The sequence below is a fragment of the Gallus gallus genome, chromosome 2 (genome assembly GCF_016699485.2).
Source record: "Gallus gallus isolate bGalGal1 chromosome 2, bGalGal1.mat.broiler.GRCg7b, whole genome shotgun sequence".
Classification (NCBI taxonomy): Eukaryota; Metazoa; Chordata; class Aves; order Galliformes; family Phasianidae; genus Gallus; species Gallus gallus.
The window spans coordinates 29,913,459-29,931,679 of record NC_052533.1 but is presented as its reverse complement, the minus strand read 5'-3'; the positions used below and the strand labels follow the sequence as shown (position 1 = coordinate 29,931,679).

Here is an 18,221-nt window from a genome sequence, read left to right as displayed (position 1 = left end):
AATATGATGGCTCTGAAATCAATTACCTTCTTTGTCGCAGAGACTCTGTAATCAGCTGAAGATTTAACTTTATTGCTATTTCCCTGCAGAATTATCTGCCTGATGATAAGTACAACAAGCAACCCAATCAGAAATGTAACTATAAAGATTATGGAAAACACTCTAAAGTAGCTTCGTCCAGAGAAACATTCTGCAATGAAAGGAAAACACAAGTGTAAAGCCTAACGTACAGAATAAGCACATCCCTAAAGCACATTTACATTTACCACTGCATCTTAATGGAGCATAACTGTAACACAAGCCTGATAAACATTAAGGGAAAATAGCTCATGTTGCCATACACAAACTTTTAAAGCAAAGAAGATCATGAACTCTGATTAAGACCAAGCACAGAAAAATGCTCAGATATTATCCCTTTAATCTACAGAAGTAGGACTAAGGCTTCACTGTGCTAGCCACCATGAATTCTCTGCAAACCAATGAGTTTATAGCTGAAATTGAGAAGATGAACTGTTAAAGATGTTCAGGTCCAAGACAGTTTGATTTTCATGAGATTACAGCACAGATCACTGGTGAAATATGCAAGAAAACAGTTTCTCGATTCCTTGTGCAATATTGCCCTCACTGGCCAACGCTCTCACACTGTAGGCCTTCTTCTAATTAAAAAGGTCATGAGAAAAGTATTCTCAACTAGTTTTCCCATTCATAAAAATCTTTAAGAGAAAAAGACATACAAAAATGTGACATGACATAAGGTAACCATCTGAGTCCATTTTTGATGCAGTGTGGAATAACTAAGCTTAATAATATTTTATAAAAAAGTATTTTATTTTTTCAAGATCCTCAAAACTACAACATTTTTGTACTTGCAAGGAGTATTTAAACATTATTGCCAGTGAAGTAAGCATTCTGTTTCATCCTTCTTCATTTCTGGTAATGTCAAATAATGTAAACATATCCAATGCAAGAAAGCATGCAAATGTCATAATGGACTTCTATAAATATTGCTTTAAGCACGGCTCAGGCAGGATTCATTATTATTAGATGTGACTTCTCAAGGAAATGGGAAATCTATTTAGCAATGCTTGCCAATTACATTTCCTGTTACTATTTATCTTTTACTTTCCCTGAAGCTAGGAGTAATTTCTTTTTTCCTGCTTTCCTTCTTTTTTACTGTAATAATACTGACATACTTTTGAAAGGCATTGTAACAGTGATGATTTCAAACATTAACCTGGACAGATTTTCAACTCTCACCAAAATTATCCAGAAAATATCACATACCTGAAGTTTGGTCAACGTAATGCAATAGGTAAGCACATGAGGTTTTACACTGGTCAAGTTTAGCTTGAGATGCATTGTTAGAATGGTGGCACTGAACACAATTCCTGTAAGAGAAATGTAATTAAAACATTGTGTCTTTCTCTGCACTCTCCTTACAGAGATTCTATCAACAAGCTGACGTATTATGTTTTCCTGTTGTTAGTAAAAACATTGCGACATTTATTTTTTTTCTGAAATGTGATGCCTTCCTCAGCATTTTATCCCTGTGACACTCCTCAAGGCTGACCATGCAGAATTAGTAAGTAAAACATCTGTTTGGTTTCAAGCCCCCTTCATCTGGCCCCTGCTCTGCATTCTCGGATGTGTTCCTCAGGGGTCTTGCACCATCTCTTCCACTGTCAGCCTCACGTTCATTCTTAGCCTTCCTTATCTATCATTCTCATTGGGAAACATGCTGTGATTCTCAAGAACTTTTTTGATGCTCTGTTAGGAAAAAAACACATAAGTTCTCAGTGCTGGGCAGCTTATACAGATCAGCATGGTGGAATACAGCATGGCAATCCCACTATTTACACTTTATAGCTTTGCAAGAGGATGGACATCACAGGTGATACCAGAAAAGCCTTGACTTTTTTTTTAATGAATGTATGCCATCTTCTGAATGTATTAAAGGCATGCATTTCACAGTGATATTGAATAAGTCTAAGCCAGCAAGGCTAACTTCATTTTATCTGGTGAATGTCTTAGCAGTCACCTTTCCAGACACAGCCCAACTTGTCTCCTCAGTGCATTCACCAGATGAGCTATATTTCAAATGAGTACAAATAATCAACAATTCTGCTTCTACTGCATTTCCCTTCCCAACTAAAGGCTGATCTGTCACCATTCTGTACAAACTGGGATGTGAGATGATATCTGTGTCATGTTACAGGAGGGCCAGAAGAACCATGCCCAAGGACAGGGTTTCATGTACTCTACCTTAAAAACCACGGTGACAGTACATAGGTGCTGCTCTTGCTCACTCCTCCTCCCTTCAGGGTGGAGGCACAAGGAGTATGCAGAGAGAAATTCAGGTAATATCACTGGACTTAGTGGCATTCAAGAGTAGGACCTACTGTCCACTTTTAAAATCCCAAAATTATAGGCTTTGTTCTCCACTCAGAAGATTTTATATGAAGAACCATCCTTTAGTATATACGAAAAAACTATACTCATACCACATATCACCTCTGACTTCCCAAAGCAGAAATATTGGTGAATTCAGACGTGGACATTCAGCTGTTTAGTTAGCATTAAAACCCAACTACACAGGAAGAATACTTGAGTAGGAAACGTTTCAAGTTTCCTATAATCTAAATATCTAAAGAAAACAGCACATAGTACACATAGCCAAGAAGAAATATTTCTCCTTGCTTCAACACTACAGAGTTAAACATGAAGTGTAGCACAAGAAACCTACCAGTTTTCTTCACAGGCTGTGTTACAAGCAGGGCAGTATTCACACAAACGGCCAAAGCTTCTTGGGTCAGTGCACTCACATTTTCCACATACACAGTTTCCTCTTCCACTGCAAATCTGGCCCTTTGAATTCAGGCACTGCTTTGCTGATTGTAATGAACACTGGCAACGGTCACCTTCCCAATCAGCAAAGCATTTACATTTACCAGCTTCACATTCACCATTACCTAAAACATCAGATAACCTTGAGTCAAATGCTTTTATGAAAACACAGAATGTCAATTTTTATATGCATATGTTTGTATTGCAGGTGCCTTATATCAAACAGCTAATGTAGTCCTTGGCCTGCTGATAAGCTTTTGAAGTTAACAATTAGGCTGAAATTATCACCATGGTACATATTTATGGCTGCTGTTTGTTGCTATTTCTGCTACCTTGATTGTATCCTAAAAAGTTTTACCACAGTTTTCGTTGTTGCCTTGGATCAAAGCAGCAGAGATTAAAAATTACACAACTTTCAGGAAAACAGTCTTCAAGCAAACTAAACAAACTTCTCTGTAGCAATTAAGCATTCAGCTCAAATAAATTGCAAAATTCTGAGAGGAAGGAGTATCAAGTTCATATGTTCAAGCCAGTTCTTTTCATTTTCTTTTCAGAAGCATGCATTAAAACAATTTTTTCAGCCTTTTAAAGGGACAGATGAATGAACAAGTGAGGTGGATACGCTATATTTATGAAGTGACTTGTGTAATATGAACTTAAAATGCACACCCTCAAGGACTCAAAGGCTACAGAGAACCTCTGGTGGTCCTTATAATCTTCCAGGCAAATCAGTGGGAGCTTATGGGCAAAATCCAGACTTTTTCACATTGCAGTACATTTAGGCAGGTGTACAATTGATGTGCTGGTAATGTTTAGCCACAGTTTTACAGCATAGGAAAACAACTTTAGGAAACATAAAAACAGAGAGCAAATTGCAGCTATCGCTTGCAGCTATAGCAAATGTTATGAGACTTCCTCAGCCATGCCCTCAGCAATACATAGGCTTCACATGCATTGCAGTGGCCATTCTTGTGCTCCAGGGACCTGCAAAGCAGATGCAGAGAGACAGTCCCATCTAACTACACGGAATCCCCTAAGGGTTGGGGGAGGGGGGCAGTGTGACCAAAGTATAGGCTGCCCCTTTTTCTGCCTGGCCTCTGTGCTGTAAAATATGCCACTAAGGGGCACATACATCCATGGTCCCATGCTGCTTAGGCAGGAGACTCCATCAGTGTGAGAATCTCCAACATGTCTTAGACAAAGATCTCCTTATTTCCTCTTCTACTGCACCTCAGGCCTTGGGACCTTGCAAATTTGAAAGTTCTGCTTAGGTTAAGAAAAACTAAATTCCCAGACTTTGCTGTGGTTAGAGAAGAAGACTGAGATCATGAACCACAATTCTTTGTGTTGGAATGAATCATAAAATCATAGGATTGTTTAAGTTGCAAGTGACACTTGAAGTTCATCTAGTCCAATCTTCTGCGATGAACAAGGACATCTACAGCTTGACAAGGTTACTCACAGATCCCTCCAGCCTGACCTTGAATATCTTCAGGAACAGGTCTTCCACCATTTCTCTGGGCAACCTGTTCCGGTGCCTCACCACTCTTACCGTAAAAAACTTTTCTTCATATATCCAGTTTAAATCTCTCTTTCAGTTGAAACCATTTCTCCTTGTCTTATTGCAAGAGATCCTGATAAAAGTCTGTTCCCTTCTTTCTTATATCCCCCTTTGGATACAGAAAGGCAACCATGAGGTCACCTTGGAGACTTCTCTTCCCCAGGTTGAACATCCCCAGCTCTCTCATCTTGTCCTCACAGAAGAGGTGTTCCATCCCTTGGATCACTTTCGTGGCCCCCCTCTGGGCATGATCCAACAAGTTCATGTCTCTCCTGTACTGAGGACTCCACGTCTGGATGCAGTACTCCAGGTGATCTCTCACTAGCGCAGAGTAGAGAGGCAGGATCATCTCCCTTGACCTGTTGACCATGTTTCCTTTGATGCAGCCCAGGATACAATTGGCTTTCTGGGCTGTAAGGGCAAATTGCTGGCTTGTGTCCAGCTGCCATCCACCAGTGTCCCTAAATCCTTTTCAGCAGGGCTGTGCTCTATCCTTACATCCTCCAGCTTGCATCGATATTGGGGGTTGCTGAGATCCAGGTACAAAATTTGGCTTTGTCAAACCTCATGAGGTTCACCTGGGCCCACTGCTTGAGCTTGTGTAGGTCTTTCTGGATAGTATCTTATCTCACACCACACAGCTTAGTGTCATCTGCAAACTTACTGAGAACACACTTGACTACACTGCCAATATCACTGATGAAGATATTAAAGAGCACTTGTACCAGCGCTGACACTTGACGTACACAACTTGTCACTCATCTCCATTTGGACATTGAGCCATTGACACCACTCTTCTGGGGAGTAACTGTGAATTCTTTTTCCATTGAACAGCCCACCTGTCAAATCCATATCTTTTCAGTTTGGAGAGAAGGCTATTATAAGGGACTGTGTCAAAAACCTTACTGAAGTTCAGAAAGATGGCATCAGTGGTCTTTCCCTTGTTCATTGATGCAGTCACACCATCGTAGAAGGCCACTGCGTTGGTCAAGCAGGAGTTGGTGAAGCCATGCTACTTGTTCTGTATCTCCTCCCTGCCCTCCATGTGTTGTAGGATAGCTTCCAGGAGGATCTGCTCCATGGTATTCCCCAGCACAGAGATGAGGCTGACAGGTTGGTAATTCCCTGGATTGTCCTTTCTAACCTTCTTGAAATTGGGTGTGACATCACCTTTTTCCAGTCACCAGGGACTTCACCTGACTGCAATGACTTCAAACATCATTGAGAGTAGCTTGGCAACACATCAGCCAATGCCTCACTCAGTACAGAGTGAAATGAAAGGATGCAGAACAGCAGTACAGGTTTTAAAATACTTGAAATACAACTTCTGAGGGCAAAGAAGATATTTCAGTAGAGATAATGATTCTGATTAAAACCTGTTTTCCTTAATATCACTAATTTAAAGGTACTTTTTTTTACTTAGTTCATATACAATTTTCATTTGCACGATTTCTTCAAAAACATAAAGTAGGACACACACAAAAAAAAAAAAGGAAAGAAAAAAAATAGAAGATTTCTAGCAGCTCTCCTTGATTGTATTATGCTCAGTCTCATCTACTTGGAGCAGGTGTCCTGAAAAGTGTTTGCATATATATCAGTTTTAGAAACCAAATATCACTGTATCTCTGACAAGACTGATTTAGAGTGTTAGAAAATCAGAACGACATGTAGACAATATGGCTCCTTGTATTCTCTCAGTATCTCACATATATCTCCTAATTCTGCACACACAATTCTTGTACTTGACAGCCTTACATCATTGTTTTCAGCTGCATAATGTACGTAAGTTTCAGAAAATGAAACACAAGAAAAGAAAAGCAAAGCATAGACCTAAATTCTGCAGCTTACCAGAACATAAGTTTCCCTGGTGATATGGGCAAGAAAAATCATCCATTTGACAGTATTTGCCATACACCCTGCCTAGCTTGTTCTTGTAGCAGAAACATTTTCCCTCTATGCAGTCTCCTCGGCCACTGCAGATGGGCTGGTCCTGGTGCTGCCTGCACTCCTCAGAAGGAAGTGTCTCTCTGCTGTAGCTGCAACCGCTGTCACTGCAATGGGGCTGTTTGCCATCAGGAAAGATTTCATCAGCCCACACTCTCTTGGGCTTAGCGTTGTCTCCATTCTGACATGCACAGCTTTTCTGCACATTAATAATGGTGGTTTCATTGAAACCAATAGGCTTAAGTATTGCATATTTTCTTCCCCCGGTTGTATCACATCCTTTCATTGTGACTGATACATTGAAAAGTACCTAGGAAAAATAAAAACATATTTTACATTTATTTTTTTCCCAATAAGTTACTTACAATTTTTAACACACAAATAAAGAAGAATCTCACATTATGTATGAATGTGTAGTAGCTGGTAATAGTACATAGTGGCCATTTGTAGAATATACTAGCAAACATAAGCATCACAAATACAATTAAACCCTAGTAACATGAGGTTGGCAGTAGCCTATTTTTCATGTTAAGAAAGCATAGCTGCAGAAAACAACAAGTTTAATACTGGATAAATACTCATAGAATTACCATCTTCCACCCCCCCCCCCCCCGTTTTTTTTTTTTTTAATATGTTCATTCTGTTTATATTATAGAAACACAAATCAGAATTGATTGAGCAAGACCAACACAAGCAGAAACAGATACTCATCACAAAAACAATCTACAGTAAATGTCCTTGTTGCAGAAAGAGACTGTGGAAACAAAATACACAGGCTTTTCTGGGAGGCCCTACCTACGCTTGTTAAAACCCAGAAATGGCTCACACCTTAGCAGCAGCTTATTTTTGCCTTTCCTGTGATGCGGGTGGAGCAGGAGAGTGCTGCTGCTCTGGCTGTGGCCCTGCTTGGGGTGAGCCCTGCACTCACCCCTGGCCATGGCCAGGCCACCAGCACCATGCCCTGGGTCACAGCCCTGTGGCTGTGCTCACAGCAGCAGTGGCTAGTGATGCCTTCCACAGCCCTGACACCTGATCATGGCTCTTTTAGGGGTTAGGTGACAGCCATAGAGTTGGCATCTCTGACTGCCAAAGCTCTTTGAGTTTTGATATGTGTGCTAGTTTCATCACAGCAATCTTTGCATTGCACTTTTTTTTCTTGTTTGCTAGGGTTCTGATGGGGTATTCTCACTAATTTTATGCCATCAGCTGACCGAGAACAGCTCTTCTAAGCCCTCTTGCAGAGAAAGTATCACCAAAAAGAAAAGGTGAGAAAGGAACCCGAGGGATGCAAGTGCCTTTACATTTTATCACCAACGATTTCCAAATCAAAAGAATTGAAATCATAAGAGAGCTGTATTGTGGGAGGCTGAAACTCCCCACAAAGACTGCGGCATTCATTCACCATGGCGGTCTCCCCCTCCTGGCTCCACAAAGGCAGCTTTGTGACCAGCCGGGCTGCGGCTGCCTACACCAGCAGGAGAAGAATGCAGTGCAGAGCGTGCACTCCTTAACCATCCCATCAAGGGTGCACAAAGGCTTTGTCCCTCTCTTTGCTTTTCTTCTTGTTTTTCAAGTGCTCCGCTGCATGCATAACCCCCAGCTGCCAGCAGGCTCTGTGCTTGAGACTTCTTCCATGAGGAAGTGTGGACATGCACTAATAATTCATACAGCAGGTGCATGTCACGAGGGGAGGAAAGGCTGCAGCTAGAGAACAAGCTTTGTGTTCAGCACAGGGCCCATACAACATGGGAGGCAAAGAACGCCTTGTCTGTAAGTCACGAAACATGATGGATAGCAGAAGAAAGATCAAAGTTATTGCCACTAAATAATCATGACACCATGAACTCACTAATAGTCAAAGTTAGTTTTGCACCATGAAGAGGCCATAGGATTTTTCCAGAATATAATGCACTTTAGTGTTTTTCTAAGGAAAGGAAGGAAGAAGGATTAGACAATGAAAGGAATGTGAGAATTAAGAACAAGCATTCTGCCTGTAAACAAATACTGAAAGGAGGCTTTGCGGTTAAAAATAAATTAATGTCTTGAAGATGGCTCATTTTCAACTGCAGTAAGCTGTAAGACCACATGCGATCTTTTACAATCAACTGGCTTGTCTTTTTATTAAAAAGAACCAGATATAAATATTTTTCTTTTCATTAAACAGAACGAATTCCATTCCTATTTCTTATGACATACACAGGCATTGACATTTGAGAAGAGTTAAGAACAAAAACATATCACATCTACCTTAAAGTGTAGCAGCTAATCAGCTGCAAATTGTGCAGACAAAACAGAGAAGAGTATAAAATATATTTAAATGAACATATTTAAAATTCACACATTTAATCTATTGTTTTGTTTTGCCACTTCTATGCACAAACACAATCAAATCCCATCAACTGAGCTGTGTGTACACCACAAGGAAAGAACTCCTTGACCCTGCTCTCCAGAAACACAGACCTCTTCCTGGCAAGCTACAGGAATTACTCTACTGGTCCAAGCAATCAAATAAATATATCAACACACAGAGAAGTTGTTCTGGGAAGAAAACCGCGTTCTTTATATTAGCCAGACATCTTCCCCCACATTTTCATGGTGCATGATGCTCCAGTTTCATAATCCATTTCATTCAGTAGGTGGTACAGATTCAAATGGGAATAAATCATTTTATCAATTCGATTTATAAAATAAACTAATTACCCATGACTCTGAATGTGCACAAAGGCTACTAGAGCAAGGAGAGGGAAAGGTGGTGTCTTGTACAGATCCAAGCAGCACAAATTTCAACGATTCTTTTCCACTGGGTGATTATCTTTCAACCTCTTTAAGTACAAATTTCATCACAATGAACACAGCCATTGTGTCCAGTGAAGGACAAAGGAGGACAGTTTTAATGGACATTAGCTTTCAGGAAAAGCTTTGAGCCTGAGTCCCACAAGATTAGTGAGAATTAAAATGAGATTCTGGAAAAATAAAACCAGAGAATAATAGAGAGTCTGTGATCATTAATCACTAAAGTTCAGTTTCAGTAAATCCCTAGAAGATTTCACACCATTGAAACCCAACCAAACAGAAAAATAAGTATTCCAGTTCCTTGAAGAAAGAAAACTATCAACATACTTCCTGATTATATCCAATGTTTTTACATCCTTCCATGCCAGTTTTTTTGCTTCCGTCAGGACAGATTGCAGTGATATTGAAATTAAGATCCTGGATATGGTTATCCACTTGAATTTTCACTTCAGAGATTAGTTTCTGTAACCAGAAAGCAACTTTTAGTCACATTGCTTTCCAACATGTAATGTGCATTAATGACTAATACCAAGTACTGCTACTATGACTGACTAGAAATGAAGAAAGCTTGTCTGTGTGAATAAAGAAATGAATTAAAGCATTGTTTCCCATATAAAGACCCAATTACATTCCAAATATACACAATCAATGAACTGGTAGCTCTGATGAAGTGGATTACATTTTCCACATAAAAAATGTTTTCAGCTTTTCTAAAACGGTTTTGAGGCTGTATTTTTGGCAATTTGAAAATCTATTCTAACAACTATGTGTAACAAAAATTCTTATTGTCTGAAAGTCTATGTTGTCTTTTAGCTGCACACTAAAAATAAAAACAGAAAGCATGCATACAACTATTCTTATTCAGCAGAAAAGGTTATTAATTGAATCAATGCTTTAAACTTGTGATATTTTGCATCTGTCTTGGAAAAGTTTCATCTGAGCAAATCTTAGGGTGATACAAAGGTTACCGGGATTACCCTTCCTGATTTATTTGGGTCAGATACAACTATATTAGTCAACAATCTGATAATTCCCAGTAGGGCTTTTTACAATGCAAAATAAGTAAAAGGCCTGCTTTGTAACCATTATTTTCTATGTCCTCAAAAATCCTATTTAGTAATTACAAAAGAAATATTACCTCTTTGCCTTTTGCAAACATATTAAAACTCTGTAAAAATTTATTGCACCAAGAGATTACTAAATTTCCTTACAAACAGTAACATTCCTTGCATCTTAGTATTTTTAAAATTAGTTTTGTGGGACATTACTGTTGCAAATGAAAATTTAATTATATGAATCTGAACACATGTTTAGCTAAGTAACTTTTTCAAAAGTAGTGACTCATCTTTGTTTTTTTAGGGATTTCCAGACAAGGTTTTCCACAACTGAGCCTAAGGCTTCCCTGCTTAGAACAAGAGTACAAGAGGCCCACTGCCATCAAACATCAACACTAAATTTTCTTATGTAAATACTTATGCTATCATGAAGGCAAAACATTCAAACCCTGTTCACTGTGTTGTTTGTATATTACAAGAAACTAAAACCATGACAAAAGTATTCAGAAGTATCAAATCCAGTGCAGTTTAAGATAGGAAGGATGATACTGTCCAAAAAAAAAAAGAAAATAAAGCAAGAACAAACTGGGGGTGGCTGGAGAAGGAAAGTCCCACAGAATCTTCTATTTAACAGAAAGGATTATTTTGTAAATTTTTATTTCCTCTTCTTGAATGCTTGCCCTGGATTATCCTGTAAAAACTTGGATACAATTAAGGGTGGACAGTGTAAAAGTGGCATTCAGAAGAACCATGATCTGCAAATTATTATTATTATTATTATTTTTTGCAAGCAGTATTTCACTATTTCCTGCAAATATCTATTTTCAAAATGAGATTTCTTGATTTAGAAGAGAAAATCTAATACCAGGGAGAATATATCTGCAATTTGATTATACTTTCTCTGCTTTTGAATGTCTTTGGCGTCTGCACAATGTTTCCAATATGACATTGTGAAAACGCACACAAGCCCACTCTACCGCTAGTAACAGACATGGGACTTGGCTCCTCATTAGAGCTAATTTGCTGAAAGCAACCGAAGAGCCTCATTTAGATGGTTAACCTAGCATAATGGGCAATTTCATATCCAAATAATCAAAATTAATGTGATGCACACAGATACCTCGCATATAGGCTTATAACTAATTTTCTAACTTTTTAACCTTGCATATTTATGTAACTTGCACACCTGGAAAGCATTCAGCTATCTAGCCTATTATTTTTATTTCACTCCTGCTCTATGCGCTCCCTTTGCGCTAGTGGATCAAATGTATACCACATAGCTTCATTTTAAAGCTGTTTATCCCCTCTTTCACTCATTATCAAGATGACAGTCTTCCCTTAAAAGCTGACATTCCTCAGCAATCATTTGTGAAACTGCTTTTTCCCATAGTACTACTTCTAGTTGAGAACTCTACGCAGAAGCACACAGAGCCATTTCCTTTGTTCTCTCTCAAATCCCTATCAAAACTTATCTTCACTGCAATGTATTAAAACCCTGAAACATTATGCTGTCCTGTGCAATGTAAATGCTGCTTTCCACAATTCTTGCTGTTGTCAAACTACGTCCTTGTAAAATGGAAATTTACATAATTTACACAATTTTCTAAGAATTATGAGGTAAAACCCTATAAATATTGCAGTGTCCTTTTGCTCTGAATTTTTATGGTAGCTAGGCAGTAGTGTCTGGCATGTAACCAAAGATCTGAGATCCAAAAATACAAAGGAAACAGAAATTTCTTTGGAAGTAACATGGCAAAAGGTGCGAACAATCAAACGCTGTATTAAGGAGCATCCTTAGTATAAAATTAGCTCTTGATTTTGGAAAGCCAACAGCCTGGGAATTTGAGAGTTGTTTAGGGATACAGTCACCCACCAACCTGGACATTCAGAAAAGTAGGAAACATGGACTTTATATAGGGGCCTGGAAATTCCAATTTTAGGCTCTAGAGTGTGAAAAGTAAAAAAAAAACCTGTACAGAGACAGCATCCAGCACAGTCATTCTGATCATACCTGATAAGCTTCTACCACCAAATCATTGAGATTTGCTGCTTGTGATTCTATCTGTCTCGCAACAGTACCAGGCAACAGAGGTAACAGATCCTACAAAAAATACAATAATTTATGCACATTCAAAATATTTAATAAAATATTGTGTTTTCAAATTTAGAAAAATAATCAGGTTTCTAACCTACTTTATACCAATGGAACTGGCTTCCTTGAACTGCAAAAATGACATTGATGTTATTATCAATCAATTTTTCGGAGAGCTGCCCAAGAGATGGATGCTCCTGCAAAATAAAACAAAGAGGACTGTAGTTTAGTAAGGGAAAACCTTAGATTTTATGTTTGACATAATACAGGGCTCCAAAGCCACTCCAATCCTTATTCTTAAATGTACAGAGAAATGTTAGGCCTACATCCAAAAGAAGGTAGGGCTGACTGAATATTAAAAAAATAAAAACAACAAGACAGTTAAAATCAGTGCATCAGGTGAAGTGCAATACACTTCCATTGTCAGCTCTGCAGCTGTGCTGCAGATTGGTAGGACTAAATGAACTCTCCACACACTACCTTTTTGTTGGAGTCTGATGCTTATGAAACAGCTGCTGGATATGGTATTTTCCATGGTCTGCCTAGAATAATAAAAGGATTCCTGAGAACAACAAGTGGATTCTTGCTCAAAAGTCAAGGAGAAAGAATGACATAAGGGCATCAAGATGAGGTATAGTTTGAAGAGTGGTGAGTTATTAAATAGGCTCCCCAGGGAGATGGTTGAGTCACCATCCCCGAATGTGTTTAAAAACCATTTGGAGGTGGTGCTCAGGGACATGATTTAGCGAAGGGTTGTTAGGGTAGTATGGTTAGGTTGTGGTTGGACTCGATGATCTTTAAGGTCTTTTCCAACCTAAGCAATTCTATGATTATAGATTTGTTTCTCAGAAAAGTATTTTGGTACTGGGGATCAGAAACATCAGCAAAATGAAACCACTAGCTCAGATCAATATGCAATACATATCTTACAGCTGACAGCTTTCTCCAAGACTTGCCTAAGGAGCAATGTCTCCAGTTGTCACTGCAATGGCCTGCTACAGTTTTTGAACCCTGCTTCTTCTTGAGGAAGGTAGCATGAGTTTCACTTCTCTCCACACTGGCGACATTACTCTTCTTGGTGAGGTACCTATGAAGGCAAGTCCTGTGCTGTGACCTGCCCTCCTATGCATCTTGCTACAAGATCTGACTTAGACTTGGGAACAAGAAGTATGTTGCTATCCCTTCATCCAAGATATTGGGAAGAACAAAGGTCTTTGTGGTCTCAGTGGGCTTGTACATCTGGGTTGTGTGGGACTCCTTTCAGTTCCAGTACTCCAAAGCAAACTGAATCTGAAAGTCATAGCTGATTTACTATAAGTCTGGGAATACTTTCTAGGAAGTAAATCCAACATCTAAAATTAATGACAGAACATAGTAAAGTAACTGGGGTTCGTGCCCCTCCAGAGATTTCATCAGGACACCTATACACGTGTCAAGACAACTGCTTTACCCCACATACTTCTGCGGTCTTTCTCTTCCTGCCATTTTTCATCATCTGTCCCACATTTTCTTTCTTCCTTTCTCCTACACAAACATGCTCTCACAGTTTTCTTGCACAATTCATTACTCCTCGGAGTGCCACTTGTTATTCAAGGCAGCCTGCAAGTCAAATGCTATCCTAACAGTAATTTGAAAGCCAGGACAGCAGAGACAAAGTTATGCAAGGGGGTAAAATCCATTTTCCACCACATTGCACTATTATAAATAGCCTTGGACAGAAAGAACAAAGGAGCTCCTTGCTGCAGTTTGATCTTAGACAGGATCTCCATTCATTTATCCTTTGATAAGAGATTATATTGTTTAAAGTAAGTGATAGATGTTGGGTAACACAGCAATAAATAGACGTTCTTATAGCTGCAGCTTCCGAGTGTGCCATACATGAAGGTCCAGAGAGTATATGTTCCTTACTTAAGACTGAAGTGCAGCAGCGGAGGCCTTGTTGCCTCTCTCACAATACTGTATTAAGGCCTCTTCCCCTCTCCATGACCACAGACCACAGTGATAGGGTCTCCTTGGCCTGCACAAGCTATCTGCCACATGCAGATGACTAGCGGATCACACATGAACCAAGTGCTCCCAGGACATGGGCTAGTGAAACTAGATGTTGTATAAATACCCCCTGCACTACAAACGCAGGGCAATGGTGACAGATCATCAGAGGGTGCTTAAACAAGTTAGTCCCCTGCTCACCAGATGACAGCAGACATGTCCAAATTCCAGTAAAATGACCCTTCAAGATCTCTGCAACTAATGGCAAAAGTTCAAGACTGGTAGTAACTGAAATGGGTTTCCATGAAACAAAAGTTTATTCAGATAGAGCCTAAGAAAGATGACATACATACACATTCAAGAGTTGTAGGGACCAGATCCCAAACTACAGAGTCTACTCACAAGAAAAACTGAACCTCCATCTTCTTGCCAGTTCTAACTCATTACAGTGCCTATTGGGTTAATAGCATATCCAAGTCTCACTACAGATTAGAAGGACAAAATTCCTTTGTATTAGAATGGATATATTTTTTAAAGCCCCAAAAGAATCACACTATCTTTTTTTATTTTAAGCACATAAAGAGATGACATAAGGGACTGTTGGTCACTTGAGGAATCTCATTCTGCTTGCGATAAAAACCTTGGTGTACTCTAAGTATTTTTATCTTATCTACTCCCACTACTGTTTAGGAGAATATATTCCCATTTTAGATCTTCTCTCTTGTTCCAACTACATCTTCATTTTATTATTTTAACCTACTGTGTTAAACTTAGAAGATAACTAAAACAGACATTAAGTATTTCAGAAAGGGAGTGAACTGAGCACAGATCTAATAAAAAGGAGATGGATTTCTTTCTTGCCTAATGCTTTTTGCTGATCTGTGCATGACTACTTAACAAAAGTTAGAAAGAAGTGAGAAGAAAAGTGAATAACTGGAAACATTTCTGATTTAAAGATTAGGCTTATACAAATAAATAAGGAAAGGTCCTCTTAACTGGAACGAGAAAAAAATCAAAGTATGCCAGAATTCAAACTTCTCTAGACTATCAGGCGCTAGGAATGAAAGTAGGAGCACAATATTATCACAGATGGCTCTTTCATTTAACATAGCACATCAAAACTGAACTGAGAAGGAAAAGGAAAAAAAGAAAACTACGTTTCTTCTTTGCAACTTATTTAAGAAAGAATTGATACTTTCACAACATCTCATTTAAATATTAGTTACATGGATTTTCTTTTTTCAGCTAATGATAATATATCTGAAATAATCACAGATTATATACTACTGAGAAAAAAAAAATAGGAACCCAGTACACTTACTCTTTTAGACATTACTGTGCTATCTTGTCAAATCTGCTCCAGAAAATACCTGATACTGAGAAAGATTTCCATTCTGCACCTGTTCCAGTACTATAGATGCAGGCATGGAAGAGGTAGCCAGTGGCTGAAAAAACTATGTGCTAGCAGCCAGACAACACATGAGCCAAAATGTGCTGATTTAAGTATCCTTCAAGGTCATTTCATTTGGACAGCCTGAAAGACTACATAATCACACAAAAGCATCAGTAGGAAAAATAATGGAGATTTCTTACTGTAAATGGGATAATAAAATCATGATTCTTCATCTCAGAATAAAATAAAATTAAAAAAAAAATTTAGTCAGCCATCAATCTGTCTTTGAAGGAGATTAATTTTGTCCGTAAACAGACTTTTGTCTGCATTTTATATTGGTGAAGTTTTTCAGATAGAAAGAAAAGTTAATTTCTCAAGCTGGATAGCTTTTTTTTGGTTGTTGCTGTTTTCTGAAACTGACAGTATCTTTATGAACAAAGAAATCCAGAATCTGAGAAACAGATTTGTATCTACACCAATTGTTTAATGGTGTAATAAAGCAGTGGAAAAAAAGTAGAGTTAGGGACATCATAACCCATAAGTATGCTCCGTTTTGGGAAAGGAAAGTTTCTGAATTCTTTGCTTTTGCAGAACAAAGGAAGGCATTGTTTTTATCCTAGAGACACTAAAAATACTGAAAATGGACAGACTAGTTAGAGGGAAATAAATAATCCTGACATCAGTGAGGGAGATTATCCAAAAAGGTGACAGAGGGAGTGAGTTACTGTAAGAACATCATATAATCAGAAATCCAGATGACCTTCCCGTCAGCACATGCTCGGCTGCCTCCTCCACTCAACAAAGTTCTGAACACCCCCCTCTTACTGGAAATCTCCTGTATTTCACTATAATCTCCTTTTGCTTCTTCATCCCAGTAAGCATCTGTGCTGGAATCCAGTTCAGGGCCGGCCTGCATGCAGCCCTCACTGATTTCCTGAATGGTCTGGCCTGAACATGGGCTGGATGCTTCAACTAAGTGCAACGAGCAAAACTACGAAAACTCTGAGTGCTGTAATGACACCACAGATCTTATTTCCATTTTTCTGGTGATTACACAGCAATTTAGTAATGATTCACATTTCTTCAAATGAATGGATTACATTAATGCAAGGAAATAGCAAGTGCAATAGTATAAATCTCATGAAAACAATTTTTTCTTAATCACTCATAACTATTTTGTACATACTTGAAGAAATCCTTTTGAAAGTTAATAGTATCTGCTGAAGGCAGATTTTTTTTTTTTTTTTGTCACAGTGGATTTGAAGCAACTTTTTACACTGGTATGTATTTCAACACATTTGTTTTATACTGTTAGATTCACATATATTTACTGCTGCATTAACACAGCAAAGCTTTGTGGTACCTCAGTATTTCCTAGTCTATCAAGGTTGGAATAGCTCATCATTGTTGCATGTCTTCAGTTTTCTCTCACAAAGTCGTTTCAAACAATGCAACTATGCATCTTCTGACCATAAAGCGTGATCAATACCTTTGTCTCAGTAGTATATGCAATTCTGACACATTATGAGCCTCTTCTGCAAAATATCACAGCCTCCTACTTATGTTATACACAGAACATTTGCCATTCTTGTAAGATGACAGTAAAAAACACATTAAAAAACAGTAATATATTCTCCTGTGCTCTGTACTGTTGATTCAGACTACAAAACACTTTATGTCAGATGAAAGGATTTCAATATTTCCACGCAACTGATTCTTTATTACACATCTTGCATACCTGGGAAAATATTATTTTAACAATCAAATTGAAAGCAATGCTCTGGCATCAACCTAAAAACCTCATTTACACCACTTCCCTGAAGGCAGAATGTATGACATATACCTTACCATACTCGTAGCTTTGACGTACACATTATCTTTCAAATGGCAGTTTCCATCATGGGGAATCACGATCCCTGCTAATTTACTATCTAGGGCTAGATGGGAAGTTTGGTCTGTCATCACAAGAAGTAGCCGCTTGGCTTCTTTGCGCCATCCAATGTGGCTCTGAAAAGGAAACAAAACTGAACATAAGAAAGAGGTAACTACCTACCATCAATAATAATAAATAACAAAATGAAAGATGAATGTAGAAGTCTGCTTCCAGGTGTTGGAATATTTAGAAACACTGGGTTTAAATCAGGATATTTAAAGCATTCTTTCCTTTTTTTTTTTTCTTTTTTTTTTTTTAATTTGGAATGTAAATGTTTTTCACATCCTATGCCTGAAAACTATTCTGAGAGTCAGAGATCCACTTACTACTCGCTTTCATTTTTGAAGGAAGATCCCTCAAAATATAACCAAATTATGCATTTTATAGTGGGCATGGCTAACAGCTGCCACACTGTTAGTACATAGAAAGATATACATCTGTAACATCTGTGTAATTTTCTGGGATCCCAAAAGCATTACAACCAACAAATATAAATCCAGTGTGCTTTAGGAATTCAGTGATATAAAGGATATACCAGGGCAAGCTTAGATCTACACTGGGTTGGGTGCTTATTTCCAGAACATTTATTTCCCTTCAAAGAATGAATGACTGCTTCA

The 18,221-nt window shown here is 38.4% G+C and overlaps 1 protein-coding gene across 7 annotated transcripts in view; it reads right to left on the bottom strand.

The window, feature by feature from the left end:
- Nucleotides 1-18,221, bottom strand: part of ITGB8 (integrin subunit beta 8) — a 52,937-nt gene that overhangs the window by 10,850 nt on the left and 23,866 nt on the right. For 6 of the 7 annotated variants that reach the window (XM_046933080.1, XM_040695440.2, XM_003640686.6 and 3 more), the window contains exons 6-13: nucleotides 17,520-17,678; nucleotides 12,391-12,486; nucleotides 12,209-12,298; nucleotides 9,470-9,604; nucleotides 6,254-6,659; nucleotides 2,744-2,969; nucleotides 1,285-1,388; nucleotides 27-190 (exon numbers count right to left, since the gene is read on the bottom strand). In XM_046933080.1, coding sequence (XP_046789036.1) covers nucleotides 27-190; nucleotides 1,285-1,388; nucleotides 2,744-2,969; nucleotides 6,254-6,659; nucleotides 9,470-9,604; nucleotides 12,209-12,298; nucleotides 12,391-12,486; nucleotides 17,520-17,678 — 1,380 coding nt within the window. The remainder of the gene's footprint in view (nucleotides 1-26; nucleotides 191-1,284; nucleotides 1,389-2,743; nucleotides 2,970-6,253; nucleotides 6,660-9,469; nucleotides 9,605-12,208; nucleotides 12,299-12,390; nucleotides 12,487-17,519; nucleotides 17,679-18,221) is intronic. The other variant, XR_001465128.4, reaches the window with a different exon arrangement.